Raw genomic sequence first — 17,296 nt, 5'->3', positions numbered from 1 at the left:
TGACGCCCGGGAGACGAGCCCACTCTATGCCATGAGGACAAGCGATGGCGCCTCCTCGACGGTGATGCGGTAGGTTCCTGGGAGGGTGCGACGCCATCCAAGCCGAGGAGGTCCTTTGCTACCTGAAGGGAACGAATCTGGGCCAGCATGTTCTGCCACCGAAAGATGATACGAAAGGGATGACCCCAGGAGTAGGAGATTCCACGGTCCCGTAGAAAGGAGGTCACGGGGCGAAATTCCCGTCTCTTCCAGAGAGTTGAGGCAGCCAGATCCTGGTAGAGCTGCGGGCGGTGGCCCCTAAACTGCAAAGACTGGATGGCTCTTGCCTTCCGCAGTATGCGCTCTTTCACTTGAAAATCGTGAACACACACGAGGATGTCCGGTGGAGGTCCCCCCCGCCGGGGTAGCCCTACTCTGTGCACTCTGTCCATTCTTATTTCCTGCACATCCTCCTCATCCAAGACCTGCAAAAACAGGGCCTGCACGTAGCCACGCAGGTCCCCCGCCTCACCGTCCCATGGCACCGCCTGAAGGCGAATGTTGTTCCTTCGGGAACGATTTTCCAAATCCTCGGTGTGGGTTTGCAAATCCAGGTTCTGTTCGGTGAGGTGGATGATGTCTTGTTGCAGCAGATGCACATCGTTCTCCACACTCAGGTCGTGATCCTCCAGCGTCGCCACTCGCTCTCCGATGCCATCCATGTCCCTCCGCACTTCCCTCAAGTCGGACGCCAACTGCGCACGCAATTCTGAGATATCCTCTTTAATGGAGGCGAAGAGTTCGGTCATAAAGGCCTTAGTGACCGGCGCCTCGTCATCCGATTGCTTTGATGAGCCACTGGCTCCCGGAGAGGCCGGTTGATGCAAAGATTTAGGGGCTCCATCTTTCTCCGGCCTTCCCTTGCGAAGTGTGGTGGTCATCCTGGAACCGCAGTCGTGGCGGAGACAAGGTATTCCCAACTCTTCAGTTAAGTCCGATAATGGCGTACAGGGGTAGCGCAGTCCCTCCCCCTCAGCTGATCCAGACCAGGGCAAGCAGCACAGGTAGGTCAGCCGCCAGGCCCAGTAACCAGAAGCAGGCCCACCAGCGTACCACGCCAGAGACAGCGCCGCAATTTGGCAGGACTACCCCCTTGCGCAGGCCGACCACGTTCAGTTCAAGCTTGGGTACCGGGGTCCGTGCTGGTGCGACAGTTTCCACACAGGTATTGCGCTCTTGGCTTAGCTCGCCACTGCAACTCCAGTCTAGTCGCCCATAGGCAGGGATAGTGTCGGTGTAAGATGCGCAGATTCCGTGATTCACCGGGTCCTGCCGTCCACCATGCGTGCAGGTTCCTCGCTATCAGCTTCCCAGCCTCCGGTTGTCCATGCTGTATTACCTCGTGCTCACAGTGTCCATTGCCAGTGTGCTGCCCCCGCTTCGGGGGGGGAGGGGGAAGGGTCAAACCCTCACATAAGGCCTCCGTTCCACTGCCAGTGATGCCTCCCCAAGCCGGCCTCCTCGCCACGTGGACCGCCCCGGCCCAGCAGAGTCTGCCACATGGATCGCCACCAGCGCTGTCCCTCGCCTCCGTGCCCAGGAGCACAACCCAGGGGCCCAGCCAGTCTCTGCACTGTCCCCACCGGGGGCCGCTGCACTCACCGCCGCCCCAGAAGGCACTCCCTCCGCTCGTGCGATCCTCCACCTCAGGGATCAGCCACACGCCAGGGGTCCAAGCAGTCGTGTGAGGCCGGGGGCCTCTCCTCCGTCTCCGCTCTAGGCCGCAGTCCCCGGCCTCGAGTAGCTGGCCGGCCTCGTTGCAGCGGCTGGGCGCCTGGCCATCAGGCTCCTTCCCCTCCCGGGCCGTCAAGGACCGAGCAGCTCAGAGCTCCACCGGAGGTCCAGCGGCCTCTGTTATATCAGGCACTGCACCCCGGGTTGCTCGGCTGTCTCCGCTCTCCTCCGTCTTCACAGGCCCGGTGCCGCCACGGGCTCGCGTATCGGCCCGACCAGCCGCTAGGGCCTCCGCCGGCTGCAGGCGGCACAATCCAGCTCCGACGCCCCGGGAGGCTCCCTACTGGCGGCCACCATCTCTCGGGTCACTCCAGAGCAGCCCGCAGTCCAAGGGGAACCCCGGGGCCGTTGCTAATTGAAGCTATGCAGGGCCCCTGGCGCCGGAGGGGACTCACAGCACGTCCTACTCCGCCGCCATCTTGGCCACGCCCCCAATTTAAGTATTTTTAAGTATATTTTAGTACTTAGTTTTTAATATTAATTTAATTTATTCGTGTTTTTAGTAAAGTCGATATATTTTAAAACTATATTTTTGTAAACAATATTTTAAACTCGATATTTTTGTACTTACCTGTTTGTAGATAGAAACTCGAAATTTTGTCTGTCGATATTTTCTCAACAATATTCTTGCAGGTCGATATTTTGTCTCTCGATATTATTTCAGTGATCCACTTTAAACATGCCTACTTCAAAGTGGTATACTCTTCTAAAACAGTTTCCATTGATTTATGGCTGAAAATTAATGAATGAGTAAAATAAAGTACCACAATAATGCTACAAAAGTACTACGTTTGTGCCGCAAAATCTCCAATTTTGTCAAGCCCGGCAGACCTCCAGAACACCATGCCTATTATCTCCCTATCTCCCTTCTGAACGTCGAGGTCAAGATTCTGAACAAGGTGTTGGCAAATTGTCTCCGACCACATATAGCTTTATTAGTACATCTGGATCAGACTGGGTTTATGCCCCAACGGGCGACCCACCACAAAATTCGGCGGGCGCATGTTACGGTCTGACTGTTCAGGGACTGGGGTAACGGGCAGCGCTCTTGCTAGCAGATATAGGCAGGGCATTTGACTCCTTAAGCTGGCTATACTAATTTGCATTGTTGCATAGGTTGAACATAGGACCTCGTTTCTTGTCGTATCTAACCCTGTTGTAAACAGATCTAGCTGCATTTGTACGCGGGCTCCGTCTCCTCTACTTTCTCCGTTGAGCGGGGCACCAGACATGGGTGTCTGCTGTCCCCCTACTTGTTCGTGCTGGCAATGGAGCCCCTAGCGCCTGGGTGCAGATTGACGCTCAGGTGACCAGTCTGGAATGGGCACACGGACTGTCAGATCGCATTGCTTTATACGCCGAAGATTTGCTGTTCTTCCTCACTAATTTGGATAGGACTGGACCACGGCTGCTGTGCATAATGCAGGTCTTTGAGGAAACCTCAGGCCTATACATGAATCCTTGAAAGTCCACCCTTTGGGTTTTGGGTGGTGGGGAAGAGCTTGGCTCTTGGGCATCTTTGGTGCAGGTGGTTCATGGGGGATGAAATATCTAAGAGTATTCCTGTTGGATGCTCCCACCACATCCTGGGATCGGAACTTAGTCCCTGTATGGGATCATGTGCGTGAGGTCAAGGGCATGTGAGACCTGGTCTCACATGCCCTTGTCTATTTATGGCCGATTGGCCATTTTTAAGATGGTTTCGCTCCCGCTCCTACTATACCAACTGCAGAATCATCCGTACCCTATTCCCCCTAGCTGGTTCCATCAGGTCAATACAGCTCTGGATTAATTTCTCTGGGATGGTGGAGTGGCAAGGGTGGCACTGTGGACTTGCTTACAGTCTACGTACTGTGGGGGATTGGTGACCTCAGACATTTCCACTTGCTCGTCCTGTACGAGTGGTTGTATGGCGACAGGATGGATCCGGCATACACTGTCGAACGACAGTGCATGGGAGAACACACCTTGCATACAATTCTCTACTCTGCCCCGTAGAGACAATCTTCCCGTCTTCCACATGGACTGTCTTTCAGATCTGGAGGCAGGCGTTATGGAGGATGGGTTGGTGGAACAGATTGACTTGGGAAATCCCTCTTTGGCACAATGACGCATACCACACTTGGCGGCTCTGTCTGAATTCCGCGACTGGGATAACTTTGGGATCTCCACCCTGGGCAACATCATGCGGGGACCGGTTTTGAAATCCTTCCAGGATATTCATAAAGACTTCCAGATGCCGAAAACCCAATTCTTTAAGTATTTACAGTTCCAACATGCCATTTCTCCTAGCTTGGAGGGGTTGGTGACACTGGCAGAGTTCAGTCCATTGGAGGCCAAGGTATTTATGGGGGATCTCCACGACCACAAGATCTCTAAAATATACCAATCCCTAGGCACACATTGTTCCCAATTGCTACAGCATCTGAGGGAGACTTGGGAGAGCGTTGTTGGTCAGATGGAGGAGGAAGACTGGACGGAGCCTTTGGCCTCTCCACAAGGGGTGGCCATCGCAATGAGCCTACGACTTATCCAGTTCAAATACCTTCACCAGGTTTATTATACCAGAGTTTTGCTTTGGAGGGCGGGTTTTGTGGCTTCCCCAGTGTGTCTCCAATGTGAACATGAGGAGGGAACCCTGTTCCATACTGTCTGGCACTGCTCTGTATTAGAGCGATTCTGGAGGGGGATGCTGGCCTGTCTCTCTGAAGTGTTGGGGTGGGAACTTCCCAGCTCACCGAAGCTGGTCCTCCTGCACGTCATGGAAGGGATCAGGGGCAACATTTACAAGCGCCATTTAATGCTTCTAGGATTTATTCTGGTGAAAAGGGATATTGCTAGGGATTGGAAGGCAGCAGTGGCACCCTCTGTCTCTGCCTGAAAAATGGTCTAGACTTCTGTATAGGTCTAGAGAGCCCCCAAAAGCACTTTAAGATCTGGAAGCGCTGGGCTGACTATTGTGGCCTGGAGCTCGAGCCGGCACAGGTGGACCGACACCGAGACCCCACTTTTCTTTGTTATTTCCTTCTTCTTTGTTATTTTTATTTCCTTTACTACAGATGTTCGGCAGGACCGCTGCCTTGTAGGTGATGACATGTTACAATTGTACAACTGCAGTTCTCGGTATGATGTGTTGCTCTGGAATGAACTCAACATGGATGAGAGCAGAGGTACTGCTCGCGACTTCGAGGAGTGCACACTTTTCTATGGACCACAAAAGGTCCTAATGTTTTAAATCATCTTTGTTTCAATCAAAAAGATCCATACACATCTTTTTCTTATGTCATCTTCTTCTTTACTTTTTAATGATTGTTTCTCATTAAACTCTTTTCCAAATATTGGCAAATTTCATTTTTAACGCATTTCACATATAACCCAATGCATTTCGGGTACAAATGGACCCTTCGTCGGGGGTCTCTATGGAAAAGAATAAAGAACATTTCTTTTCCATAGAGACCCCCGACGAAGGGTCCATTTGTACCCGAAATGCATTGGGTTATATGTGAAATGCGTTAAAAATGAAATTTGCCAATATTTGGAAAAGAGTTTAATGAGAAACAATCATTAAAAAGTAAAGAAGAAGATGACATAAGAAAAAGATGTGTATGGATCTATTTGATTGAAACAAAGATGATTTAAAACATTAGGACCTTTTGTGGTCCATAGAAAAGTGTGCACTCCTCGAAGTCGCGAGCAGTACCTCTGCTCTCATCCATGTTGAATTACTTAATAGTGTTCCTAGACAAAACACTTTAAACGAGGAAGTTGCACAAAAATAAGAAAATTGTTAACGTTGGCTACAACAAAAAGTGTGCAACTGGTGGAAATTTAAGATTTACTCTGGAATGAACGACAGTGTGCTGGGGGGTGGGTTGAGGGGGTTACAGTTTTAGAGTTCTTGTTTTATTTGTTTTGCCTTTCATTTTCTCTTAGAAATACATGAAAATGGTCAAATTCAATTGATGTATATTGATGCAGCAGAAGCTTCTGGGTCACAGAGCTCTGCGTCATATGTGATGTTTTGACAAATAAAATTTGTTTAAAAAAAAAATCTAGTTTTTTGCCTCAAAATTTGCACATCTATGCCGCAGTATCTGGGGGAGTCTGGTTAGGCCCTGACTTAGATGTTGGAGGACGGGCTATTCTGACACAAATGGATAGACATCCCGTCCGCTGAATTACCATAGGATATAATGGATTCCTAATACGGCAAATGAGATATCCATCATGTTTGTGATGGAGTAACCCAGTCCACTAAACTCTAAATCAGGCCTTTAGTCTCAATGCTGGGATTTGTGATTGGGGCTTGCCCCACCCGACCAGCTTCAAAAAATGGTGGTCTGATCATGTGTAACCCAGGTATTCAGTGTCCAGTGTTTGCCAGTAGGCATGCAACACCCCTTGGTAGTGACAAGTTCTCTCATCCCAATTAGAAAACAAGGGAGAGCAGTATCCTCCCTCGCACTATTCAAGGGCTGTAGGTCCTTCACAACTATATTGGCACTCATGAGCACTTCAATCCAAGTCGCCAGTCCAGTCCTAGCAGCAGCCCTTCTGTTTCTGCAGCCTGTCCTTGTGCCTTGTGCCTTGCCTGTCTGGGATACCGCCCTGTGCCCTGCCACCCCACTAGGGATTCCTCTAGCTGCACCAGCTCATACATGGCTCTGATGACAGGCCTGCCACTGCCACTGAATACTGGTGAGACGGCTCTGATCCCAGACGCTCTGTCGATGGGCCGTTACTCCCTTCTCCAGCTCTTGGCATCCACGGTATACAAAGGAGTGCTCATTCGTAGATAACATCTGATTTTCAAGGTGCTTACTTGTCAGTCATACATTTCCCCAGATAAGTTACCTCCAGATATGTCTGTGCAGGAATAGGCTATTAAGCATTTTAATTTGTAGTTTTGCACTGGTTAATAAAAGGTGAGTGTTGGAAGGTTAGCTGATGACACAGTCTACGTTTTATGTTGATGTACATAAATGTGTCCCCAAAGATTTTATTTTATTAATACTTATGCTACCCTTTACCAATGATGGGATGTGATTGAAACTCTCATTGAGACATCAACTCAGAAACACCATATTCTGTAGGGCAACTCACTAATATGCCCATCAGATGCCTGCAAATGATCTTTTGCTTGAGCAAGGTAGGTCAATTAATTAATATTACGTCTCAGCCAAATCATAATTGTTGAAAATAAAAGTTTTGAGCAAATCTGATCTACAACATCTGAAAAGGTACTGCCACTGTGTGGACATTTGTATGGACTTAAATTTCCCTCTGAATATGATGTGGGGGGATTTAAAACAACTGTGGTTGAATATATTTTACTGCACAAAACCCTATCAACCATGTGATGTTCTGGAAGAGCGATGTCTGATGTTGATGCTGATTGTCTTATTGCAGGCGTGACCTCTCTCCTTTTGGGGTTAAAGTCTCCATCATTGAGCCAGGAAGTTTCAAAACTGGACTTGGCAACAAGGAACTGTTGAAGAAGTCTACGGAGAGTGTCTGGAGCCAGGTCCCATCAGATGTGAAGGAGGCCTATGGAGAAAAAACCTACCAGAAGTGTGAGTTCTCTGTTTGTCCTTGTCGGCTACAATATGAGGCAGCCTAGGACTAGGCATTGGCGGACCACTGCGAGCCAGTGCTCATGATACCTCTAGTGAGAATGACCTGTCCAAGGGGCCGCACTAATTGTCTCTCTTGGCTTCCTGCTCTGGTTCCCTTTTCACCCTCAACGTCCAGCTCTCTGGCACGCCCTTCTCTCTAAGACCATCTACTTTCTTAGTTTTCCACCTTCCTCTTGCATTGTCTATTACCTCTAGGCTCTAGACTGTCTTTAACAGTCTCAGTAAACATCTTGGCTTCACTGAGTCAGGAGTTGGGAGCTAGATCTCTTCAGAAACTAACTTGGAAGTTTCTGTTCCTTTTATAATGTTACTATTATAGAGTTTTTGTAAAGTGCTCAGCTACCCCACTGGGGTTTCCCAACGCTACAACTTCAGGATAGGTTTATTCCAGTCACTGCTGATCTGACTTTATACGATATGTCAACGCTACTTGACTAATTGCTAAGATAATACAAAACATTCAGACTATTGGCTCCCATCCAAGTCTGCTATGATATCACATGTATATGTCTCTGTATGACTGATGGCAACCTGGCCTTAGTTAGCAGATTTTCTTCATATTTGCCTAACACCTTTGGTATGGACTCATTATGCAGAAACCATGAATGGGGAATATGCCATTTTAAACCTGCATCACCCTATCTGTGAAATAGACATAGAAGACATTTTTAATGATATGAATCAACTTGTGGCCCAACAGTTTAGCTTGGCATATGGATTTAGGGCTGATATGAGGACTCATCCATTGTAGATTAAACGTGCCTTACTAATAATCCATTAGACGTCCTACCTGACCAACCTTTGAAGTGAATTAGTTAATGTAAGTGTCTCTATATATGCTAGCGTGAGGCATAAAGCGTAATGGGTGCTTGGTTCCTTTTACTATATTGAGAGGATATATGTATTGGCAGATTCGGACTTAGACCAATAGGGTAAGAGGAATCATTATTACCAGAGAGATCCGCTGGAAGAAAGCAAAGGTCATTTAGTCTAATCTTGGCATTTCCGGCTCGATCTCCCTCTACTTCAAAACATTGTCTAACTTGTAATTAGTAAATGCTTCCGAGTGATATTGAGCCTATATTTCGCGCTTTGGGTACAGTATGGGAACTTCAGGAGGAGTTCTGCGAAAATGAGGAAACTGTCTTGCCTTTTTTTTCATTGCACTTTACTGTGTCCCTGTGTGGCTTCTGGAGAAAGTCTTAATTGACAGGAGCAGCAAAAGGACAAAAAGAAAACGCCTTGTCCTATTGAAGGGGCTTTATTAGTTACTTGAGAAATGCATGTCTTCTAGAAGCCCTTTTTGTCTAGCTTAATTGCTACATTGTTACTCCCTGGGAAAACCATACTCAACACTAGGTGATGTCTTGTGGAACCGATGCAGCCGCCTGAGATGATATCTCTGCTCCCTAGGCCACCTTTTGAACTTGTTACTCTGGAGCTACAGCACTAGATGGTGATTGTAAAAAATGGACAGAGAACCTGATTTAGATCTTGGCGGACGGGTTACTCCATCACAACGGTGATGGATATCGCGTCCGCAAAAATATAAAACGCATTATATCCTATGGGATTTATATTTCGACAATCGGGATAACGGTAATCGTTGTTGCAAAGTAACCTGTCCGCCAAGATCTAAATCAGGCCCTAAGTTCCTTCCTGCCTTGTCCTTTTTCATCGGGTAGGATACCTCCTGATTCCACTTTGGGTTTGTGACTTTTAATTTCATCCTTTGAAGGTATGTGGGAGTCCAACAATCACAGACTGATTGGTACGGCATGCTATGTGTCTCTGGGGAGCCTCCCACTCATCACTGTAGCTCTGATGGTGCCTCTCTGCTCGTCTCTCAGCTATTCATACTCCTCAGTAAAAGGGTTCATTAAAGCCTTCTATCTTGCTCCTGATCATCCCAGGCTGCTTGATGCAAATGTTTTGCATGCTGGTCTATAATGCCCTCCTGACTGCCCTTGTATCTCCTCCTGATTGCTATCCTGCATTTCTGTCACCCTGTGTTTTCACCATACTAAGATCTATGTTATTAGCAGAGTCTTGCTTGATCCAGATGCTCACTCTGGGAGAATTGGTTACACTTCTATTCATTGGCCCAAGTGAGTGGATATGATGGTTAGCAATTCACTGCCTCACTTCCATCTCCGTGGTAACCAATTCCTTCTGGTGTCTTCCCCTCTCTCCTTGCGCTCAATCCGATAGGAATTTGCATTGGAACACATTCTTTACAACAATGTTTTCACCACACAGTGCCTTTACGATGCTGCATTTACAATGCATGCATTTACCATGCATGCAATTTGTGGTGCTTTTACCACACATACCTTTACCATGCACAGTTAATATATATAAATATATATAAATATATATGCAGCAAGAGTCGTCAAACACAGAATCCAAAGGACGACAGCGGACCCAGAAGTTTTGACGGTGCTATATTTTTATTGTGCTTTTCTCCGCACCTCCGCCATGACGCGTTTCAAGCCTAACGGTCCTTGATCACATGACACGCTATGGACGGTTGTCCGGCTATTTAAAGTGGCAGTGCAAAAGTATTTACAACAACGTCATCATAGATATAATAAAAATATCTTTTGGAGTTCGTTTGACATTCTAAAACACATATCGTTCTAAAATCACATAAATCAGTTTACAAACTTCACTTCATTATAGTTGTAAGTTTGACTTAAATGATGAATGCGTTTAAAATTGATTCTAAAATAGAATTAGCTGCAATACCTGGTCGGGTCTTTTAAACCACAAAACCACAATTACAGAGTTTGGTGCATAACTGTAAAATACAATATTGCATATGAATACAGCATATACTAGGCACTTATGATTTATGTATAAGCGAATTCCATAATACTATTAATTCCCATCGGGCAGTCTTATGATAACGCTGTCAATTACTAAAAGTGCCCAAAAGTGCAAATTAATAAACTAGTGCAACCTATATTTAGAATAAAATATAGTGAATAATATGTGACAATTGCTAAACAGATTACATTCATTTCATTTTCACATATTTAAAAAGCCACATATGCTAAAAAAGACACCATTACTAATATACGGTCCATAAATCGAACCTATTTCAGCGTGAGACCTGTATATTGGATTTAAATAGGAACAGAGTGTGCATTCATGTCAGGAAATCACTTCTATTATTTATGTAAGGACTATAGACACGTATAAAATCCTCGCTGGCATTTAAACCTGTAGGTTGTTTGCTATCTAGGTTCAAGATATAGTGTGTTTCCAATCTGCAAAGGATCCCTTCTCTATTGCCTCCCCTCCTTAGAGGCATAACTGCATCAATTGCATAATATTTCAGAAGATTCAAATCTCTCTTGTGGCAGTCATTAAAGTGTCTAGCGACAGGGTAGGTTTCGTCGCAGTTGGCGATTGCCCTCATATGTTGGAGCACCCTTTTGTGTACTGGGAGCTTCGTGCTCCCAACATATCTTAAAGGACAAGGGCACTCTAAAACATAAACGGCAAACTCCGTTTTGCAGGTCAGATATTTTGAAATTGGAGTTTTATGATCTGAAAAGGGTGTTGCGTACGATGTCATATTCATGCTGTGTCTACAACCTTTACAGGAAGCGCACTTGAAAAACCCTGTACGTGAGCTAAGCCAGTTAGTTTTAGCCAAGACTTCCGGACTACTGCTCACCAGACAGTTTTCCATAGATAAAGCCTTCCTGTAGGTGATTGTGGGAGAGGGATAGGATCCCATTTTAAGACTGGGATCATTTATGATTAAAGCCCAATGTTTTCCCATGATTTTTCGAATCGCATGATGTTGTTTGCTGACGGTTGTGATTAAACGTATTGGTTCAGACTTGGGAGTAGTACTCCTTGTTTCTTTCATCGCTTTTGTGGCAAGTGCCTCCTCTCTAGTTAAAGCTGCCATTCTCACTATTGCTGCTTTGATAACTCTATCTGAGTAACCTCTAGCCAAAAAGCATCATCTACAGGCCTCTTGGGCATCCCTTACATCTTCCTGTCTACTACAAATACGCTTGATGCGTAGCATCTCCCCATAGGGGATGCTATGAATAAGATGTTTGGGGTGATGGCTAGAGGCGTGCAGTAGGGTGTTACCTGCACTGGCTTTGCGGTGTAACTTAGTTTGGATGGTATTATTTTCTATGTACACTTCCACATCTAAGAAGTTCACTGAGGAGGTACTTAGATGAGAGGTAAACTGCAAGTTCAAGGCATTGTCATTCAGTTCCTCTATAAAAGAGACTGCCAGGCTTTCTTCCCCTTTCCAGATGATAAACAAATCATCTATATATCTGAAAAGGCACTCTACTTGTTCACGAAGTGTTTCTGAATGTGTGACTCCAAGGACCTGCTTCTCCCATAGCCCCATGTGTAAACATGCATAACTAGGGGAGAAGCAGGATCCCATTGCCACTCCTCTAGTTTGTTGGAAACACATCTGCTGAAACATGAAGAAATTGTTCCATAAGCATATCTCTATCATGCTTACCAGCATTTTATTATGTGTGAAACAATGTCAAGGTCTTTTATCCAGGAAGTACTGTATGGCTTTGAGACCATCAAGATGATTAATGCTCGTATAGAGCGAGGTTACGTCGAGCGTGATCAGAATAAAATCATCTTGTCATTTTATACCCTGTAATTTTCGCAGAAAATCTCCAGTGTCCTGCACATACGAAGGCAACTTAATGGCATGATCTTGTAACAAAAAGTCTATGTACTTTGAGGTATTTTCAAGAAGGCTATTGCAGGCTTAGAGGATTGGCCTACCCGGTGGATGTGAGGAGGATTTGTGTATTTTAGGTATAAAGTATATACACGGAATAACCGGGTTATCATTCTTTAAAAACTTGAATTCATCAGTACTTAATAGCCCTAGGCCCTTCCAGGCCACCAATTTGGAATAATAGGTGTTCCATGTTGATTTGACCATAGGCAAATCTACCCTCTTATAACATAGTTTATCATTTAGATGACCCCAGGCTTCCTCAAGGTACATATCCCCTGGCCAAATAACAATGTTACCGCCTTTGTCTGATGGACGGATAATCACAGATTTTTCATTATGCAATTTTTTAATCAAGTCATGATATTGTTTATCTTGTTGGGAAAATTTGATCTTACAACGTGATACACTGTGATGCAACTTTTTTATGTCTGCAGTAACCAGTTTGTGATAGTAATCAATATTGTCTTTGATCATAATGGGGCAAAATGTCGATTTTGCTTTAAACTGTGTTAACGCCCAGCATCGCTGTCTTCCTGCGACATTCGCAGCTGAATATCGCCTGCAGTCAAATTTTCTGTAATGTTTGTTGGAATTGTATTGCTTCTAGATACACCAGTTTTTGTCTGCCTCGTTGGAAAAAACTTCTTTAATTTTAATTTGCGAATGTATTGGAAGACATCTACTCTTGTTTGAGCGTAGCGAAAGTTACTTTCTGGACTGAATGATAGTCCTACAGATAAAATCTGTGTTTCCACCGCATTAAGTTCAATAGTCGACACATTTATTACAGAGTTACTGCCTATTGCTCCAATTATTGGGGCACTGGTTTGCGTTTCCACATGTAATTCCTGTTGTTCCTCTTGGCCCTTCCTCGTCCTATTACATTTCCTCCGTTGGTGGCGTTTGTAGTTTTTGAGGCGTCTGGTTTTAAGTGTCTGGGCCGCAGCGTGTCTAAGCGGTCCCGTCTCATGCACTCCATTACCTGTGCCAGGGAGTATCGTTGAAACCCCAAGTCTCCACTGGGGCCAGCCTGCTCATTTTCAGATCCGCTATCAGGTACCGAGCTGTAGTCGGAGAGGGAAGTCATGGAACTTGCGGCTAAAGGAGGATTGCCTGGTGCTGTGTTAAGGGAGCATGATGTCACAGGTTTCGTTATGTTTCGCTTGACGGCATAGTAGCGCTTAGCAAATGTTAAGACTTGCCCCCTCTCATAGTCTAATTTGTCGCGCTGAAATTTGAACGCTTTGCGTTTCCTGATAGTTTCTTCCTCATTTTTTTATTTGCGGCATTTTGTTCGCAGTTAGCCAGTTCTAATTCCTATGCAGTTATTTGTTGTTCATAGGCTTCCCGATCTATCTCTGCATATTTGACCAAGATAGTCATCAAGTTCATCGAAGATTGGAGATTATATTGTGCCCATTCTGTCAATAAGTTAGGGTTTGGTGCTTCATATGTTGTTGGTGCTTCATATGTTGGGGCAAGCATGATTCGAAGCCCACGAGGTACTCTTCCCACCTCCAAGTAACGGGACAAGGACCGGTGTTCCCACCACTTTCCTTGTTCACCCTTTTTAAGTTTCTCCAATTTTTTAATTTTTTCCCGATAGGTCACGCTTGCCACATCAATTGTGGAAGTTACCAGGTGGTTTAGCACCGCGCCCGAAGGTTCGTCACTGAACATGTCAGCTGCTGCCTCTTCCCGGCTCCATAGCGCACCTGCGGCCATGGTGCGATTGAGGGGAAATTGTTAGTTCTCACAGTGCAACTCAAATAGACAAATGTACAAGTAGGCTTACCCGCAAACTCCTTCACTGAAAAGTTCAAACAACACCAACTCTCACTCGGCTGGTCTGCTACTTCCGGGTCAGACGACTCCTCTGTCAGCTACCACTCCGTAGTCGGTGAATTTTCATTTGTTCAGGGGCCAGAACGCTTACAATTCCCGTGCAGGAAAGAAGAAACTGTCTCCGGAAGGAAACTTGGCTTAGAGGTCGTTCCGCCCAGATTGAAGGAGGGGTTCCGCTCCACCGAGAAAGCCACTCGGTAATTTATGCAGCAGGAGTAGTCAAACACAGAATCCAAAGGACGACAGCGGACCCAGAAGTTTTGAAGGTGCTATATTTTTATTGTGCTTTTCCCCGCACCTCCGCCATGACGCGTTTCAAGCCCTTGACCACATGACACGCTATGGACGGTTGTCCGGCTATTTAAAGTGGCAGTGCAAAAGTATTTACAACAACGTCATCATAGATATAGTAAAAATATCTTTTGGAGTTCGTTTGACATTCTAAAACACATATCGTTCTAAAATCACATAAATCAGTTTACAAACTTCAATTCATTATAGTTGTAAGTTTGACTTAAACGATTAATGCGTTTAAAATTAATTCTAAAATAGAATTAGCTGCAATACCTGGTTGGGTCTTTTAAACCACAAAACCACAATTACAGAGTTTGGTGCATAACTATATATATATATATATATATAACACAGAATTGTAGCTGGTCCTTTGCCTCTGTGTCGGCGGGCTCACGGCAGGGGTAGCCACCCCCTTTAAATCAACACAAACATCCAGCGTTCTCTTTCAGCAGTATCAGAAAGTATAACACAGGAGCCGTAGCCTCAGTAAGTGATGCAGATTTAATGCAGACACAACGTCCGACGCGTTTCGGAGTAAGCCCGTGAAGAAGGAGTAGGCTTATTCCGAAACGCGTCGGACGTTGTATCTGCATTAAATCTGCATCACTTACTGAGGCTACGGCTCCTGTGTTATACTTTCTGATACTGCTGAAAGAGAACGCTGGATGTTTGTGTTGATATATATATATATATATATATATATATATATATATATATATATATATATATATATATATTACCTACTGGCTATCGCCAGTAGGTATATATAGTTAGGATTTATTCCCTATGGGATTTTCGAAAATTCTATGTCTAATAACTTTGGCGTTTGTGGACGGAATCGGCTGAAATTTTCAGGAAAATGGCACATTTTGTTTCTGAGCAGCCCTTGAAAATTTGGGGGGGTTTTGTCGAGGGGGGGCCGAGAAAAAAGGGGGGTCCCAAAACGCGTTTTTCCCATGTTAATTTCCATAGGGCCTTTGGACTCACTTTTAGCTCGAACGGCTGAATGGATTTGCACGAAACTTGGCAAAATTGTAGGGACTGTTAGCCCGATGTGCCTTTGCTAGGTCTCAATATATGTGCTCCAGTAGTTTTTGAGAAATTAACGTTCAAAACAAGATATATATCTGTAACAGCGCTCCGGGCTGCGCTCCGGTCCGCTTACTTTTCGCGAAACGGAACTTTGCGCGCAGAAAGCTGATTGGCTCTCCGGTGTCTGTCAACATTCTAAACAGTCCGGAGCGGCCGCCATCTTATCTCTCGGTAGGATCGAGAGAGAAGAAGAGGTGAAAAACGAAGGGGGAATTTAATGAAAGGGGGCAAGGTATACCCCTCTTGACCCCCTAGGAATGTTGTTGGGGTTATTAAAGGGTCCCGTGGGGAAAATAAAAAAAAAATGATTTTTCACGGTAGAAGCGCTTCACGGGCCGCGAACTGGGCCGCAAACTGGTAGCGAAACGGGAATTCGCCATTTTGTGCTTCGTTTCAATTAAATTACTAGGTATAAGGGGGTGCGGGAGACGTATCCTAATCCCCTATGTTTCCTGAGGGTGGCTGAGGAGGCTCATATATGTTGATACATCTCTTCCAGCGGCTGTGCGTGAGCTTTTTTTTTTTTTTGCTGCGTGACGTCTGTTAACGTTCGATTCGAAGGAAATCAGGAAGTGTTGACCACCAATTTGTCAGTGCGATAAAATATTTTGTTATAAATGAATCCTTATCGCGAATATCTCCAAAAGTTGGTAATAGGAGATAGCGATGGTTAGGGACTGTTTCCAGTCGCTAACATCTTGGCACGCCCACTTTGCATGTCATTAGTGATAAATATCACTGACATGCAAAGCGGGGCCCAAGATGGTCGCTATCTCCTTTTAGCTGTGACTAACTGGTGTTAGCGACAGCTTGGTAATAGGGAGATCATTTTATCTCTTTTTTTTTGGCTTTTAAAGCCAAAAAAGCGGAAATAAACCCCCTTGATAATATGCGCACGATTCCTCTGGGGTTTCAGCTGACAGGGCTTGGTATTGTGTTACGTGCTAATTCTTCCAGGAAACGTCAGAGGGTCGATGCAGGGGTTCTAGAAGGGGTGATAAACCATTTAAGCCTCATGAACAAGCGCATGGTCTTTTAAAGATTTGTGAAGTAATCGGGGCGGCGGTGTGTGTGTGCCCTCTTTCAGGAGCGGGCGGGGGGGGGCACTGCCAGCAATTTGCCAGGTCAGGTAGTGTTCAACACGTGCATCATCCTTTCTCTGCCTGCTATTGCGCTCCATGCTTCGGAAAGGTAAGAAAAAGAACGTGCATTTGAGTTTGAAATGTCCGATCCTGTAGCAGTACACTTGCAAAGCCCACACATGACAATAACCTGATTCAAGGCCCCATTCACCCGATTTTTTAAAAATATATAGCACTCCAACAAAGTTGGGTTTTAAAACTTTATTAACTTTGAAATATAACGAACGCAACAAAAACTGTAAATATATTTAAACATTTTTTGAAATTAACCAGAACTATAACGATAACAACAACAATAATATAACTTTTATGCCTAAATTACGCAAACATTTAGCTAATCTGCTAAAGGGGGGAGTCGCCATTTCTTTACAATAATCAATAATGAAAAATCAACATCAATAGGGTTGTCCGTTTTCTCGATGCAGCACTATAGTGCAACATTCACAGCACCTGGGGTGTCAATAGTGAACAGGTCCTAGCTGCTTAACCAATGACTGACAAATGCTATATTAAACACTTGCTATGTATAATACTTGCGTTCACAATAGTTTTACTTTATAAAACAGAACAAAAGATGTCCCCTGTAAGTAAACACATATTAGCTGTTTCAGTTATTGAACTTCCTAAGGTTTTATGACATGGGGAACAGTGGTGATATCCTGGGCGGGTGATGGAACTGGGATTGTTAATGGAAAAACATCTACAAAGAAAACTATTGGTGAATTATACTTCTCCGGAAACTATAACGATAACAACAACAATAA

General features: G+C 45.0%; 1 protein-coding gene across 2 annotated transcripts in view; it reads left to right on the top strand.

The window, feature by feature from the left end:
- LOC147749101 (retinol dehydrogenase 7-like) overlaps positions 1 to 17,296 on the top strand; it is a 141,110-nt gene that overhangs the window by 97,459 nt on the left and 26,355 nt on the right. For both annotated transcript variants that reach the window (XM_086966164.1, XM_086966172.1), the window contains exon 4: positions 7,183 to 7,346. In XM_086966164.1, the coding sequence (XP_086822290.1) occupies positions 7,183 to 7,346 (164 nt within the window). The remainder of the gene's footprint in view (positions 1 to 7,182; positions 7,347 to 17,296) is intronic.

The sequence above is a fragment of the Lissotriton vulgaris genome, chromosome 1_1 (genome assembly GCF_964263255.1).
Source record: "Lissotriton vulgaris chromosome 1_1, aLisVul1.2, whole genome shotgun sequence".
NCBI classification, from domain to species: Eukaryota; Metazoa; Chordata; class Amphibia; order Caudata; family Salamandridae; genus Lissotriton; species Lissotriton vulgaris.
This window is presented reverse-complemented; position numbering and strand designations above follow the sequence as displayed.